This window comes from Vanacampus margaritifer, chromosome 6 (genome assembly GCF_051991255.1).
Source record: "Vanacampus margaritifer isolate UIUO_Vmar chromosome 6, RoL_Vmar_1.0, whole genome shotgun sequence".
Lineage (NCBI taxonomy): Eukaryota > Metazoa > Chordata > Actinopteri > Syngnathiformes > Syngnathidae > Vanacampus > Vanacampus margaritifer.
In genome coordinates this window covers 15,060,387-15,077,793 of record NC_135437.1, presented here as the reverse complement: position 1 = coordinate 15,077,793, position 17,407 = coordinate 15,060,387, and the positions used below count along the sequence as shown (strand labels likewise).

Genomic DNA, 17,407 nt, shown 5'->3' with positions numbered 1-17,407 from the left:
ATTTGCTCCCTAAAACGTGAAAATACGTTCTGTTTTAAATGTCTTTAATGTCCCAAAGACGTATTTATAGGTGGCAGCATAGCATAGAAAATTAACCAGGGCCATGTTGAAAAAACCCTCAATTGCTCAGAATTCTAAATAGATTTGTGAATAATGATGAAACTTGGCTATATTCTAATGCTAATTGCTGCAAAACGGAAACAAGATAGAAATATATTTTTCCTGATGAAAGAAGAGACTTAAATCCTTCTTTTGGTAGGTTTCATGTTTTTATAGCAAAACAACACAATATTCTGTGGACCTTGCAACATCAGTCAAAAATCCTGTAAAACAGCCGAAGGGGGCTGCTTCTGTGAAAATGGCTGGGAGTGAATGAGTTAAGCAGTGTCAGAAAACACTTGGGTTCCACTTAATGAATATAAACATCCACTGCAGTGAACATATTTTTGCAGCTGCGATGTAAATACATAAATAAAATAAATGCAATTATTATTAAGTAATTAATTAAATTGAGTAAAATTGCCATTCAAACATACACCCATTTAGTAAATACAACAACAAAAAACATTTAGCATAATAATTATACCCAATATAATCATTATTATATTTTGCACTTTACTAAAGGAATGGACAATGTAATGAATTATTTCACATTATAATTAAAACCTATATTCTCTGCTCTGCCAGTTCACCTTACCCGTGCTGCTTGACACGCTAAGACAGGCCTTGCGTGGAAAGGGCGCCTTCCCCTACGCCATCCTCCAGATGTTGCTGAAGCTCATCGTGCTGGTCATCAGCACGCTACTGCTCGTCATTGTGCGTGTCCAGGTCATCCAGTCGCAGTTGCCCGTCTTCACCAGGTACCTTGCACTCAAAACTTGTTTCCCAGTATTCATTGAGCCAAGACATGTTTTAATTGAAAATGTGACAAATACAGTACAACATTTAAATTCATCACTGGAGTGATGTTCCAGACCCAGCCGCAGTAGGTGAAAATCCGCAAGACAGTTTTTTTTAATATATGAAAATAGTTTGCTTTAATACAGTCAATCTTATAAAAACACTCTTTTTAAATACATTTTAAACATTTGGAACACACTAAAAAATTGCAAGCATGAAATGAATAGAAAATATGGAATTATAATAAAAACATTTGTTTTATAGTTCAGGTCTTACTCTTAATAGTCTATATTTCTCTACACCGAATCAAAGAATTATGGAAAGCACATGGCTATAGTGTGTTTTGAATCTATACTTAAGCCTATTTATAATTTCATATGTACCTTTGGGTGAAATAACAAAAGCTTGCGGCTAAAATGTAGCGTGTCAGATACATTCAAAGTCTCAAGTGATCATAGTGATTCATTTGTATCCCAATCTTGTTTATGTCCTCTTGCAACTAGAACATGACAAGATGACGATATACTGTGTATTAAATATCGTTGGAGACAATAGAAAAGTTTGTATCTTGACACTTCTCTCTTTTGTTGCTTGTATCGTCACTTATCCTTTTTCAGGTAAATATGTTTCATACGGCAGATTAATGCAATGGTGAATAATATGAAAGGCAGTGTCAGCTTGATTTGCTGGAGAAAAACTTTTACTTCCAGTCCTAGTACCACACAGTTGCCACCAGGTGGCTTATTGAACAACATACCAGGGAAGTGATAAACCACCACACAACACAAACCTAGGGTGCAATTTTGGACCTACCAATTAATGAAAATTAATAAATAACAAAATGGGTGAACGCACACAGCGAATACTACTACATTGGGAAAGAATTAACAATAAACCTGTAATTGTTTTACTATTTACAAAAATGGGCACCCCAAAGCATGCTGGGAATTCTAGCGCCAACTCCTTCCAACTACAATATTATTTTTGCTATTGTACATGCACTTGTTTTTTGACACCAGCCTCATTTTTTTGCCGTTTTCTTCTTTTGGTTTTACTGCATTCTACCTACAGCAGGGAAATCGGCTTCTTCCTTGAGATTTGCACCATGATATTTCTGGTACAGCAAATGATAACGTGGCGCCTGAAATGTTTTCCCCCCCTGATAAGTAGAGCATGGGCCCCAGTTTTTTCGATTGCAGTGAGTTGGTATGTGTGCAAGGGTCAATCCCCAGGTGAATGAATGCAAGTCGCCAACTAATTTGTGTGCAGTTGTCTAGTTGCATCGCGTTTAGATGCACCCCGGAGGCACTTCAAATAAGACAGCAAGAAGTTTGGGAAGTGCTTCTTTGTAAATCCTCTTAAATGTCAACCCTCATGAGGTCGTCCCGTCATCATGTTAAACAGATTGTCTGCTCCTTTGCCAGCCATCGAACCGGCCATCTCACAGATAAAATTCCGCAATTAGCCCGACAACTAGTGCTAAGCCTGTAATCCTCAAAATGTCTTTGGGTTCTCAGGGGGGCTAGAATTCCCGGGATAAGCGGGACGAGCCATAACACAGGCGCATGAGTTAAGAGGGCAGGATTAGAATGAACGCAGCAATCGCCATAACATGTTTTTGAGGCTCGGAGAGGCACATATCAAAGTACTTTTGAGTCATCAAACATGCTCTGCCCACACGCAATAACAGTAACTCAAATGTTTAGCAATTTAGTGTTGCCCATCTTTTTACTGTAGTGTTCATGGTTTAACTTGCCGTATTTTATGTCCATGTTGGCAAGTTTTGGTTAAGGCACATTATTCTTCTCAAAGAAGCAGCACATCTGTACAGGTATACAAAAGGTGTATATTGTCTTTGAATTTGAAGATCACATGCAGCCCATTGCCAACTCTCTTCCATCCCAGGCCCATGACTGAGCGTCCAGATTCAATTTAATTTGCTTTGGTCTTACCGGCTCTGCTTGACCATCATTGCTATGTATCACAGTGGCACAACAAACCCCTACGTTTGACAAGGAGCGGCTGTCTCGCGGCATTTTTGTTTTCTTTTGTGTAGAAAGGTTGTATAGGTGATGTAAAACAAACCTTTTTGAGCCAACACTAACGTCTGAAAATCCCACACACAATTGGAGAATGTTAGTGTGGAAAAATCAGCATCTGAAATCTTCTTAGCCTTGTACCTTGAAGTTCAAACGGCTGAGATATTGTCATAGCTAACAAGAGCTCAGTTCAAAATATTCCCCGCGTGCCGAACTTGTTTTTACATGTGTCAGTGTCAATGATCGGCTATTGTCAAAACAAATCAAGAAGTAGGGAGCGTTTCCGCCGTCCATGGGCTAGGAATGCTAACGCTAACACCTAAATGAAGAGGCAACACCTGAAAGCTGTTATTACATTTTTATTCATTACCCGGACAGTGATGTCATCAAATTGTCCTCTTGAAAGTTAACAATTTCCCACTTGGCTGGGTTCTATGTGAAATAGGGAAAAATACTGTCTTTTGTTGCAATTTTGATGCGCCAATTTGACTTATGTTAAAGATGTCAGTTTTCCTTCTTTGCTGTGTTCTGTGGAAAATGCATTTGGCGTCTTCTGTTCCAGCTTGGATGGGCCAACATTTTCAGTATCTCGATACGAAACAATCTTTTTTAGATTTGACAACCCGGCAGCCGTCAGCCCCACGCCAACCCGCCAGCTGACATTCAACTACCTGCTGCCCGTCAATGCCTGGCTGCTGCTTAATCCTTCGGATTTGTGCTGCGACTGGACCATGGGCACCATCCCTTTGGTGGAGTCAGCTCTAGACCAGCGCAACCTGGCCACGCTGCTCTTCTATGCCCTTCTGGGCCTGCTGGCGTACCGCAGCATCACCTGCTCACGCAGCTCTGCGAAGACGGTAGTCATGGTGAGGCTTGTTCCTGGACGTGTACTTGCTCTACAATGTTGTGTCCATGTCTAGGTTTCAAGGAGATATGCAACTAAATAAAATGATCCTATTCCTAACATTATATGCAGAAGCCATCTTTACCGTATAAACGGTGATTAATCAATCTAGTAGACTGTCTTGTGGTCTCTCTGTGCAGTGTTGTGTGTATCCACTTTTATGTTACTGGGTCCTACGTGACCCATTAGTTCCACCCAGTTAAGTTTCACAGATGATCTTAGTCATGCGGAGGCAGTCTCATAAATGATAATTGTTCCAGTAGACTAGTGGGTGCTCTGCATCAGTTCATATTCAACGGACTTATTTGCTCCACCAAGTTTAATTTTGAAGATAATTTCTGTCAAGCGCAGACAACATCTTTAGCGATGATTGGAGTTCCAGTAGGATTGATGTGTTCGCACCGCAAAGTTGCGTGAGTCTGAAGAGCAACATTTTTGCAGGGCAAAAGTATCGTTGATAGACTTCGACCCATCCTAAAACATGCCGATAAACACACCAGTGTTTCATCTCAGCTGGTTACGTAAATATGGCATATTAGGTTAACTTTCTGAAAATGTTGGCATGCAGAAAAAGCACGACATCGAAATTAAATTAACGGTGTGTTACCCAACAAAGCCCTCCCCTCGACGGTCTGCTAACAACACAAGAGAAAAACATGAACTTAAGTGACTTTTTTTTTAATGTTGTTTACTTGAGTCCACAAAGCGTTATTTTTGGAAATATTTTGCACAGCGTTCCTGTTCCCACAGCGTTGAATGAAGCTTTTTTTTTTTTCAAATGTCTTCTGTCTCCTTTCAGGCCTTGTCTCTGATTGTCCTGCCCTTCATTCCTGCATCCAACCTGTTTTTCCCGGTGGGGTTTGTCATAGCTGAGAGGGTCCTGTATGTCCCCAGCATGGGCTTCTGCATGCTGGTAGCCCACGGATTCAAGGTGGTCTCGCACAAAGGGTGAGTGGATGAGATGCTGCATGAAGACTTTATTGGCCACATGAGAACTCAATCCGTCATTTCGGTTTGAAAGTGCTTGAAGATGCTGTTGTTTATGAGGTAGCAATTTCCTCACTATCGTACCACAAAATATTTTCTCACCAGCTCCATCAATACATCAGTGCAAAATGTGGTGAGGTGATTATTATTATTTTTGTTACCTGTACCGACAGGCTGTAGTTGACCTAAATCCTTTTAAGCCACTCACACATCACAACAAAACAAAGTGTACTAAACAGATGGGTGATGAAAAATTGCAAGATTGTGAATTTTCCCTAGAAGCAAATTTGATGATTCAACATAAAGAACGACACGCTCCCCGTGAATGTTATAAAAATTGGCATCCACCACCCATGTGTCTGACTGAGATCCATCGCGCATTTTCATCATAACAGAATGTGCAAAAAGCAACAAAGAACCTGTGCTATGAAGCACAGTCAGTCAGACTTTTTGATTCAAAGGTACTATTTTTGGAACACAGGTGTCAGAGTCCGGTCCTCGAGGGCCGAAGTCCTGCATGTTTTCGAGGTTTCTATACTCCAACACACCTGGTTCAATTATCAGGATCATTATCAGGATCCTTCAGAGCTTGCTGATGAGCTTGAATATGAATCAGCTGAGTTGGACGTGGGAAACCTGTAAAACGGGTGGCCAAGTTAGGTCCGCGAGAGCCACCATCCAGCCTGTTTTCCATCTTTCTCTCCACTAATTCATGATCAGGATCGTTAGCAGGCTTCTGCAAAGCTTGCTGATCATTAGATTCAGCTGCGCTGAAGGGGGGAGACATGGAAAACAGATGATGATTTGCCAATCAACATGAAGAATGCATATTTGTCAAATTGTCATACATGTTGATCAGGGCGAGATGAGCGGAAATCAACGAAAAACCTGCACTGTGAAATTCTTGCATATTCATCCATGATGGTTTGAAAGGGCCATTATTCTGAAATTTGGGCCATTCCCAGGGTTTGTACTGGAACAATCCCTTCTGAGGGAATTCATCCAATGGATGCATGTGTACTAGTCAGATGAACTGCCAAACCCGTGAGTTTGCACCGATAATGTTTGATAATTCCCCACAAAACACTAAACTGTCCTAACTCAGATTAAAATTTCAAACAAAGACAGGGCCATTTTTTCACCCTTAAAAATAATAATTGCCATTAAAAAAAAACTACACTTTATGTTTACTTGATGATGTTAATTAAATATTAAAGTTGGGAATCTCGGCGAAGAAAAAAAATAGACAGGGGCAAATGCTTTTTCATAGCACTGTATAACAATAACTATATTCAGATCGACCATACAGAGCATGTGAGCTTCCAGCGCATGTGGAGTGTGGCGGACAAGATCAAATGACTTGAAAGAAAGACATTGAACCATATTGAAATTTTTTCCTCTTAATTTGAAGTGCATTCCATCATTTAAGTCCTCTGTTTTCTGGAATGAAAGGGGAGCAAAGCCGTGACAAGGAAAACCCTTGTTTTGAAAGAAGACCTACTGTATTCTGGAGAATGGTGCACTTTTCTTATATGTGGAACACTTACATATATCTTTCTGGGAAACTAAGAGGGCAAACGAATACATTAATTATTGTCTGCTTTTGGTGTGCATTTTATCCTCCTGGTGCTCGTGTTTTTTTATTTATTAATTTTTTTGTTTTTTTACGGCTACTTTGGCTACTTCCCACATTTCGAAAACGTACTTGTTAATTTTATTCATACAGTAGATGGCAAGAGAGTTTCCCCTCATTAATAAAGACTTATTTCCTTTATTTTGAAGGTACCTGAAGAAAATGTCTTGGCTGATAATCTGCGGGCTGCTGACCACGCACGCTGTCAAAACCTTCAACAGGAACTGGGACTGGGAATCGGAATATACTTTGTTCATGTCTGCTCTGAAGGTGAGACGGGAGGGTGACAATGACTCGTCGATTCATGATTGTGCAAAGTGTTTATTTTTTTGCAGGTGAACAAGAACAACGCCAAGCTGTGGAACAATGTTGGCCACGCGCTGGAGAACCAGAACGATTATGCCAGAGCACTACAATATTTTTTGCAGGCCACCTCAGTACAGCCGGGTAAGTCACTTTGTTTAGATCTACATCCAACACACAAATACTACAAGCGGGTCCAGTACACAGCAAATCTGTCAGTGTTAAAAGGAACCCCGACTGTAATGACAAGTTTGCTCTATATTATTTATTTGGTTGTTACTAACATAACTACGAGATTCATTTTCTAAAAATCATTTGTTTATGTTTTTATGTTCCATAAACCATACATAAAACTTGCGAGATTGTTATCAACATTTGGAAGCGGCCTGATTCCCGATACCTGCGAAATATTCCAATAAATCTCCTCTGCAACTTACTGTGAATGTACATTGTCTTATCTCTACCGTTTCAGATGACATTGGCGCCCACATGAACGTTGGAAGAACCTACAAGAACCTTAACAAGTCCAAAGAGGCCGAAGATGCCTATTTAGTTGCCAAGTCCCTCATGCCGCAGGTAAGGGAGCCCATGGTCGGTCGATGAGGCACATCCTATAACCTGCATGAAAGTTTAACAGTGCCTTTGTCTTGGCAGATTATTCCCGGTAAAAAGTATGCTACGCGTGTGGCTCCCAACCATCTAAACGTGTACATCAACCTGGCCAATCTGATTCGCGCTAACGAGTCCCGGCTGGAGGAAGCCGACCAGCTTTATCGACAGGCCATCAGCATGAGGCCCGACTTTAAGCAGGCGTACATCAGCAGGCAAGTCTTTGCAGATGATAGGCCCTGATTTTCTACTGACAAAGAACACATTAGATTTTGATTTATGACGATATATGAAAGAAGCCAATTTTTTTTCTGTGAATAAAAAACATTTGATTGAAAAACAAAATACAAATTTTCTTCAAAGAAATGTATCTAAAAAAAATTGGAAAGGTTTCCTTGATTCTCATAGTATTATGCTTCCCCCCCCCCCCCCCCCCCCCGGAGAAATTGAGAAATCGGACTATTCGGAAAAGGGGATTAAATAAATAAATACACATGACCCTTTTTCTCAAAAATGTCTTATCTCTACTAATAAGAAAACTATATGTAAATATATATAATTTTCAGAAATATTTTACTTTCTCGTTCTCCAAAGAATGGAAAAAAATGTCATTATTTTCTGACAAACTTCCTCCAGAAAAAAAGGAACTCTTTTCTGTTTTTGCCGACAGAGGGGAGCTGCTGTTGAAGATGAACAAGCTGACTGAGGCGCGTGACGCATACCTGCGTGCGTTGGAGCTGGACCGGACCAACGCCGACCTGTGGTACAACCTGGCCATCGTGCACATCGAGATGAAGGAGCCGTCGGAAGCGTTGCGCAACTTCGAGCAGGCCCTGCAACTCAGCCCGCGCCACAAGCTGGCACTCTTCAACTCGGCCCTCCTCATGCAAGAGTCAGGTGAGAGTTATTCTTTTATTTCCTGGCACCATGCCACTGCAGGTATGTATGCTCAATGCTCATTAGTGTATTTTTCTAGTTTAGTTTATTCAACATACTTTTCCCATTGAAAAGATATGTCAAGGATGACTCAAAGTCTTAATGTAATTTCATGGAAATAGTGTAGTATTTTAATTGAAAAATCATTAGCAGTCTTAATTTGTAGGGGAAAAAACTGCTGAAGCACTCTGGTGGGATGACAACACCTTTTTGCACAATTATTATATTTATTGTCAGTGTCTTCTAAAGAATAGAACCTCATTATTGAAGCGGTAAAACTTTTTGATCAGAAAAAAAATGAGGACAGTCAAGGGAGGACGCATCTGTACTCGTTCCTGCACTCACTCGCACAAGCACAGATGATTCTGACCAAATTTAAGCGAACGAGACTGTGGAACAGCAAGTAACAACTCGACTCAGAGATTTGGGATTAATTGTGGATCCAGGGCACATTCAGATGTGCTTTTCGCTTCCAACTGGGAGGACACGACCACCGGCAGTTCTGGTCAGGTTTGTTGACAGGAAGAAAAAGACTGCTCTTTTGAGAGATAGCTACAAACTTAAAGGTAAACATGTCTACATCAACGAAAATCTCACTAAACAAAATGCTGACATTGCCAAAAGGGCGTGACAATTGAGAAAGAATGGGCTTATTGAATGAAAAATAAATAAAACAAAACAAAACAAAACATTAGGGCTTGGGGATCCAAGCTTGGTCCTGGAGGGCCGACGTCCTCGTCATCGTTATCAGGCTTATGCAGAGCTCGCTGATGAGCTTCAGCTGTGTTAGAGAAGAGAAAAATCCAAAACCTTGCAGGACTAGGGGCCCTCCAGGACCGAGTTTGGACACCACTGCATTAGGGCTTTTATTAAACGTATAACTATGTGTAACATGACTTTATCGGTAAAAATAAATACATAATTTCTTCAAAAAAATTGCTTGTTTTTTCTGAATAGTTAAACCCCCCACCACCCCCTCACCCTAAAAAATAAGCTATTCTGTTCTTGCAAAATATAAAAGTACAGCTGTTGTGTACTCTTTAAAAAAACAAAAACACTCTTTGTAAAAAAAATAAAAATAAAAAAAAATCTGCAACCATCCAATTTTTTGGGGTCAAACTTTGCGCAGTATTCAGCTGTTGATGTGCACTTCAAAAGTAAACAAATAACTAAACTGAACTTGGTAGCAAGCACTGACTTTTAATATCAGCATAGGGGCGCGTATGACGATGTCCACACAGCAGAAACATTAATTGATTAATTTAACATCAGAAAATGCTCCCATCAATTCAGCCAATCAGAAATGATGCCCTACCAGAAAAACCAGCAGGCAGCACCACTTGCTTCCTGCCTAGGCAATCAGGGCGCGTCGCTAATAATGCGGAACGAGTTTGAATGAACTCTGGGTGCACCCTCGAATCTCTGGCTTTTTCTTGACTGACATACTCAGAAAAAAATAAACATTTAACGTGCTTTAAAGACTTTGCATGGCGTAGCTTTCTGTAAACTTTGCTGCATTGTACAGCAGTGGCGGGCTAATGCAGGCTTATGCAGACTAAGGAAGGATTATTACTATTGAATTGTATTCAAACAGCTGCAGCAAAGGGGATGAGTCATCAAGATGAAAGGCTTGTTCTGTTTCTTGCTGCCACTCTCACTTGCAGTTTGCACTCTAAATTCATCCGTCAAAGCTGTCACTCAAACAGCCACTTCTGCCTCTTCTGACAAAATAGAAATGACTTTTTTTTCTCCGAATAATTGGACTTTTTTCCCCCTTGTTTTTTTTCCTTTCTCAATAATATCACTGTATTTTGACAAGGTTACAAATTTCCTTCTCAATGCAATGCAACCTTATTTTGTAAGACTGACTTTAAAGGAAAATTACTTGTAAAAATCGTTGGTTTTTTTTGGGTAAAAACAAATAAAATCTAAAACTAAATCTTGTTAAAATGTATTTTCTGTTAAAAATGTAAATATAATCTTAAATATAGGTAAATAGGTATAGATGTAATGTTTTAATTTCTAGGCTTCTTTTCCTTGAAAAGTTCTTTACGAAAAAGCCAACATATGACCTTTCCTTAACTCTTTTACTGCCAAAGACGTTAAATGACGTTCTGCAAAAACCTACGGAGGAGCGCCAAAGACGTTAAAAGACGTCCACCCATTTTTATTTTATTTTTTTTAAATTTTTGAAACGGGTAGAGGGAACCCTTCCGCATCTGTGGTGAAAGTTTCCAGCAAGTCTGTTGTGCCTAATGACTATTTTTGGCCCCTAGAGGGCAGCGATGACTCTCTTTTGACAAGATTGGGTGGGCTTCAGTAGAAGACGTGAGGCGGGGCTAGAGTGTTGAGGGGACATTGGCTGAAGAAGCTATAATGGCTTGCAAGCAGCTCACGGTCGAGCCGTTTTTTTTCAAAGACATCGACCAACGATAAAGAGCACATTGATGACGACGATGATCATCATCGATGATGATGATGGTGACTCCGAGGTTGATGCCGAAGTTGGAAGCGCTGACGCGGCAGCTATGACGACGTTATAAAGGTTCACGGGCGAGCGATGCTGACACCGGTAAACACGGAGCACAACGCTCAGGCAGACATTCAATCGGACGACAAAGAGTGCCCCGAGTCCAATGCATATTCATCGGAGGAGTGTGTACAGTCTGCTACTTGCTATTTATTCCCCGGAAAAAAAGGCCGTCAAGAAAGTGTAACATTTGCACGCGAAACGGACAAATGCGAAAGTGAAAGTAAACTGTTGTGCGAGTCCAGCGGCGTCTTCTTGCACGCAGGAGAGCGTTATAAAAAGAAAAACTGTATTTGAAACATCCACATAATTGTAAGTAGTACCACAGTTGCACACATTTGTAAATAGTTTGCGAAATTGTTTTGTCAAATTGTTACACTGTTGAATGGAAATAAACGTATTTTGCAAACTAAAAACACTTTTTCATTTTTGGTGAAAGTGTTTTACCGAAGTAAAGCACTATTTAGGTGTTTGTGGCATCATTTATGGACAAAAAGAAGTGTACAATTCACTAGAGTGCATGAAATAACATTGTTTCACAAAAAGCTCTTTTTCTCTGCTTTTTGTTTCAAAACAGAGAATTTCGGTGAAAGTAACCATTTTCTATTGTTGATTACTGAAGAACGGAATAAGGTAGAAACAAACTTTTTTTTTCTGATGAAAGATGAGAGTCGAATCTTTCATTTGGTAGTATGTATTTCCATAGTCCAAACACAACATTTTCTGTGGACCTTGAAAGATCAGTCAAAATGCTTAAATCGGTTGGCACTGGCGACAACCCGTTTCTGAAAACGTCTGGCAGTCAAAGAGATAAGAAAAATAAATTTTCTCATCAAAGTCTTTAACATTTGTATGTTCTAAATAAATTGAAGACCTTCTGGAAGTGTTCCTTCCCTTTGCATATTTGTCATGACACTCATAAGTACAATTGGAACACGGTCAATTGGAGGCTTGTGTGGCGCTAAGTGGCCTATTGTTAGCATTGTTAGCGCTCACTACCTTGGATGACAAGCCAGATGACAAATGGAAGTTCAACCAAAGTTTGCCGGCATGCTCGTCATGTTGTAGTAGCAAACTGGAAGTGGCTTTCTCACGCTCATTCTGGCAACGATATGCTTCTGAAGGCTGTTCATTTACTCAACCGCAGGTAGGGCAGGCCTTTATTTGCATAAACTAGTGGTGGCATAAGTTATGGAAGAAAAGACACATGCACTTACCTTCAAAAGTATTAGAACAGTATATACTGTATATTAATTTAATGTTTTTGTTTTGTTTTTTGATCAGTATTAAAAATATTTGGGTTTGACGTGAAAATATTTGATTGAAATCACTGTTTGAATTTAATTCAACTCAACATTGCAATGTAGTAGAATGCAATTTTCAAGTTACAAAGGGGTACACAAAGAGGTACTTGTATTGTTTCAAAGCCAAAAATCAACTAAGTAACAGCTCATATCTCAAATATCTAAATTGGCACTCGTAAGCCAAGGTTCCCCTTTATGACACTTATGGCCAATGCCTTTTTCCCCAATCCCCAGGCGAGCCCAAATTTTGGCCCGAGGCCAACCGCCGCTTCCTGGCCTACGTGGAGGAGGAGCCGGACGACGCAAACGGTTACTTCAACTTGGGCATGCTCGCCATGGACGCGGAGGAGAACGCGGCGGCGGAGCGCTGGATGCACAAGGCCATCGAGCTGCAGTCGGGCTTCCGCTCGGCGCTTTTCAACCTGGCGCTGCTCTACTCACAGTCGCGCCGCGAGCTGGACGCGCTGCCCGTGCTGGACGAGTTGCTGCGCCACCACCCAGAGCACATCAAGGGCCTAATCCTCAAAGGCGACATCCTCATGAATCACAAGAAGGACACGGCCGGCGCCAAGGCCTGCTTCCAGCGCATCCTGCAGATGGACCCGAGCAACGTGCAGGGCAAGCACAACCTGTGCGTGGTCTACTTTGAGGAGCGGGACCTTCCACGGGCCGAGCGGTGCCTGGAAGAGACGCTGGCGCTGGCGCCGCACGAGGAGTACGTGCGGCGCCATCTCAACATCGTCAGGGGCAAGATGGCGGCCATGAGCGCCGCAGGGCAGCCCCTCGTGGCGGAGGAGAAGCCGGCAACAGTGGAGGAGGAGGAGGAGGAAAGGCAGACTCCCCGCGGCGAAAAGAATGCGAGGAAATCCTCCGCAGAACCCGAGCAGTCTAAGCTGGATTCCGGCCAGCCCGTCAGACGGACTGCGGCCAAATCCGCCGAGCAGACGAGCAACATCGAACAAAAGCGCGCTGCCGCCTTGAAGAGACTGGAGGAGATTGAGCGCATTTTAAGCGGCAATTGACTGCAGTCTCCCTTTTGTTTTTTGTTTTTTTAAGAGCGGTGACTATTTTTTACACAGAATTTCTTTTATATATATATCAGACTTTTCCTTCCCTTGTTATTCACAGTTTTTCTCCCAGTTACTGTAAAACCCCGCAGGGGATCGGAACTCCGACAAGTAATTGACGCCCCTGAATGCGAATAATTTCCTATATATTTTTGAACCATTATTATACCACAAGCTATTATCTCACAACACTATAACCATTTCAAATTCATCTATTGACATTACGGTTCAAAAAGCAGATCTGCACTTGTACAAGCACCTGCGACAAAGACTCTTTGTAACTTCCACTATCAACTCAGGCTCAACTTAGCTACTGAACAGACTTTCTTTACACCGAGACTGTACTACTTTCCTATCAGACAGTGTTTTGGCGCCATCTTGTGACAACTAGAACACAAAAAGCACGAAAACGTGAGTTTTCAGCAGTTAGCTGAGGATTGGCTTGACAGAAAGAAAAAAATATATAAATACTGTAGATGGGGTTCACGCCGCTTAATTCAAAAAGGGAAACATGAACGTTGTCAAGGATAAGCACAAGTTGACGCTAATGCGTCTATTCAAGGGCCACAATGTGAGGAAATGTGTGCACTCAGCAACTAAAGCTGAAAGTGCAGCTGTTACCTGAATTTGTCTGGGCAGAAATAGGGGCCACCTGTAAATCTCTTCAAACTTGATCACACAAAATGTCTGCAAAGCTTCATTGCTGTTCTGTTTTATGTCAAGTCGTTAAATTTCAGCCTACGTGTAATGACGAGAAGTAGTGTTTTTTATTTCCCATCTGTTTGCGATGTGCTTCAAATTAACTAGCAATCGACAAAAGCCCTAGACAAAGTCTTCCGGGAATTGGATAAAATGGCCGCTTCTAACTCATGAGACTTTCTGAATGTTTTCGGTTATGGCCTCTTGAGGCTTTTTGCTCATCCTACTCAAGATGGACATTCTATACTTGTCATGTTTATGGGGTGAAATTAGCTTCAGAGGTGGAATTTTCCAAAACGTCTGGAATGCACTACTGAACTTTCTCCTACAATCCTCCACAAACATACACGCATGATGAAAACAAGATTTTTTTTTATTTAAATTGGCATCAATCATCTGTCTAGTATACATACTTCAAATGTGGAAGCAATTAAACGAAATCTCTTTGTACCCCACTGAGGGCTGAACATTTGCGACGCTAGCAAATGTTCTGTTTTATGGCCTAAGAGTCGCCCATTTTTCAAGAAGACAAAATAGCCGTTTCAAACCAAAATGGCAGACTTCCATTGCCCCTGTCTTTCTACTCATGATAGACATGCCTAGCAAATTCAGAAACAGGCTTCGGGGGCTGAATTTTCCAAAACTTCTGGGATGCCTCACTGGACCGTTGGCAAGTCACAAAACTTTGCCGCCATGCTCCGCCCACATACAATGATGAAAAGTCATTCTTTACAACTTGGCATCATCCTTCTGTCTAGTGTACGTGCTTAAAGTTTGATAGCGGGCAGACCAAGTCTGCAGGTCCAGTTTGTGATTGATGACTAGAAAATGGATGAAAACCGAAAAAGGCTGCTTCAAAACACAAGTGGCAGATTTTCTTTCTTTTTAGGTGAAAATGGCTTTAGATGGGTGTAATTTTTTTCCAAATTTCTGGGGGGGCCCCAAAACTAATCGTCACAAGCCAGAGCAACATGAAGGCGTCTGTCTGCGTAGGTTGTCAAGAAGAAGCACAAGTTGGTCGTTAACCACTGGATGTTGTTTTTTCGTGACCCACTTTCAACACACGCGCACAAAGTGGGAGCACAATTACAGGAAGTGACCACGAGGTTGAGGATGAAGATGATGAAGGCCTCGCCCTGAAATGGAGCAAAACATCCTCCGCCTCAACACCACTAATCTGTATTGATTTCCCGCCGAGTTTCCTGCCTTCCCGTCGTTGCCATTAGCACTATTGTTGCTCTCCGCGCTAAGCTAACGCTAATGCGACAGCCACGTCACCCACCATCCCCCTCCCCCCCACAACCCCACCGTGCAATACTTTGTGTGTGCGACACTGTTGGTTAATTGGCAGCCCTGAAAGTATTCAAAGATTGTATGGTCATTATTTATTCTTGTTTTTGTATGCAAACTGTGACTATAATCGTGATGTCATCTACTCCCACCCACCCCGCTTTCAGTTGTTACACTGTCAGTGTTAAAACAGAAGATGGTACGATTTGATTTTATTACTTTATGACTGTCATGTGGCTGATTTTCTTTTTCAGATTATTTGTTGCAATTCGATTTCCGGTGGTGGTTAAATAAAATGAAATGATAATTTGCTTGACTCTTTGTTTAAAACCCTGTTTCTGGCTTGAACACTTAATTTTAATCCGTAGTGCGGACTTGAAACTAATTTGAAACATTACCCTCACTTGAAACCCCAACACTATCATATAACCCTAAATTTAAACTATGCTTGTTGAGTCCCTCCATGATATTTGATCAGTTTGTGTTTGGTGGCGGTCTGCTCCTGGAGGACCGTCCTGAAGTGGAAGCAATGTTGCTGTTGGCTTTTCGGCCTGTCAATCATGCGTGTTTGCTACCACGGGTGACCTCCCGCTTTTCTGTTTGTGTGCCTCAAATAAATGTGGAGTGATTTAACGCCTCGCCTCTAGCAAGACGATGACAAGCGCAGAGTGGGCCTCTTCATTTTTGTTCCAATTTTGTCGAGCTACTTTGCATCTTTTTCAACTGTCGATCAGATGTCCGTTGCGTACACACAATTCTTCACACAGGAGAAAATGAAATGACAAGTGATCCATTCCTGAATTTTTTATTAACATTCTAACCGTTCAACTGTAACATTGTACTTTATTAAACAGAAACCACTTCTTTTTTTTTTAAAGTACAAATGTTAAAATAACTTGACCACAGTTGTTTTTCAGCTTTGCGTCACAGTGACAGACAAGTGTTAAACATGTGAGTCAGAATATGAAAGAAATATTTTGGATGTTTTGAAAGTTTTGTGTGTCTGTTTGCCTGGCAACCCAAGGGAGGCCTGATGAAAGGCACATTGAAGAGAGCAGATGGTCAACATGCATCAACACAACTTTGACCGTATGTCAACAAGACGGCCTTTCTTTCTGAACTTTGAGCAAACACGACCCCTTAAGATGGCGCCTTGCTAGCTGGGCGAAAGCGCAGGCGCTAAACGTAACACCGACACGTAAAAAAGACGGCAAGAAATCTCATCAATTACTGCCCTTGGCAAATGCTACGTTCGCTGGCAGTTTGACCCCGATGTGCGTCATGTTGTTACTGTAGTTTGGTGCAGTATGTGTTACTGTAGTTGTCGTTACATATCTTGTTACGGTAGTTTTGACAGTTATGTTGTTACATGTGTTACTGTAGCGGTGTAGTTTGACATTTTGTTACTGCAGTTATGCTCAGAAGTGTTGTGATTAATGTCCCACATCAGAAGTCCTTTGGCGCGATTCCCTAAACGCAGGTCTGAAACACTTAAGTCTCTTAACACCACGTTTTAAGTCCAAGTTCCAAAGGGAGGTCATTGAGACCAGTCAAGACCCTAAAAGCCAAGTCCAGAAGACCATCCTGGCCCCTGGAAGCAAGACTTCCAAGATCAACCAGAACCCTAAACCCAGGTCCTGAAGAACAATCAGGTACTTGTGAGCTCCCAAGTCCCTAAAAAAGCAGGTCCTCAAGATCAACCAGGTCCGTAAGACCGAACAAATCCATAAAATAAGGTCCTTCAGAACAGCCAGGTCACGAAAACCCATGTCCTTAAGACCAACCAGGTCCCAAAATGCCTGGTCCTTAGGAGCAATCAAGTCATTGAAAGTCAAGACCTTAAGACTAACCAGGTCGCTAAAAGCCAGGCCCCAATAGTTGCCAAAAACATGTTCTTAAGACCAACCAAGTCCCAAAATGCCAAATCCTTATAGGACCAATCAAGTCCCTAAAAGCCAAGTCCTGAAGACCAGCTCGGTCCCAAAATCCACATTCTTAAGATAAACCTTTTTGCACCTTGCTGTGGTGCAACATGTTTTTTATTTCCAGTGACTTTCACACAAGGTTCACACAAGTATTTTTCTTTGGGGCAAAAATGTCAGCGAAGCCCGTGAGGTGATTCACCCTCTTTGTCGTCTGCACATCTGCAACATTCCAAGCGCCGAAGTTCACGCACTTTTAATGACTATTCACATACATTCAACAC

The 17,407-nt window shown here is 41.6% G+C and overlaps 1 protein-coding gene across 2 annotated transcripts in view; it reads left to right on the top strand.

Annotated features, from left to right (window-relative positions):
* The window catches only part of tmtc3 (transmembrane O-mannosyltransferase targeting cadherins 3), a 53,357-nt gene extending 37,840 nt beyond the window's left edge, over positions 1 to 15,517 (top strand). For both annotated transcript variants that reach the window (XM_077567390.1, XM_077567389.1), the window contains 9 exons: positions 688 to 860; positions 3,553 to 3,805; positions 4,643 to 4,791; positions 6,613 to 6,733; positions 6,799 to 6,910; positions 7,239 to 7,342; positions 7,421 to 7,590; positions 8,046 to 8,272; positions 12,380 to 15,517. In XM_077567390.1, the coding sequence (XP_077423516.1) occupies positions 688 to 860; positions 3,553 to 3,805; positions 4,643 to 4,791; positions 6,613 to 6,733; positions 6,799 to 6,910; positions 7,239 to 7,342; positions 7,421 to 7,590; positions 8,046 to 8,272; positions 12,380 to 13,167 (2,097 nt within the window). In that variant the 3' untranslated portion in view covers positions 13,168 to 15,517. The remainder of the gene's footprint in view (positions 1 to 687; positions 861 to 3,552; positions 3,806 to 4,642; positions 4,792 to 6,612; positions 6,734 to 6,798; positions 6,911 to 7,238; positions 7,343 to 7,420; positions 7,591 to 8,045; positions 8,273 to 12,379) is intronic.
* The last annotated feature ends 1,890 nt before the right edge of the window (positions 15,518 to 17,407 follow it).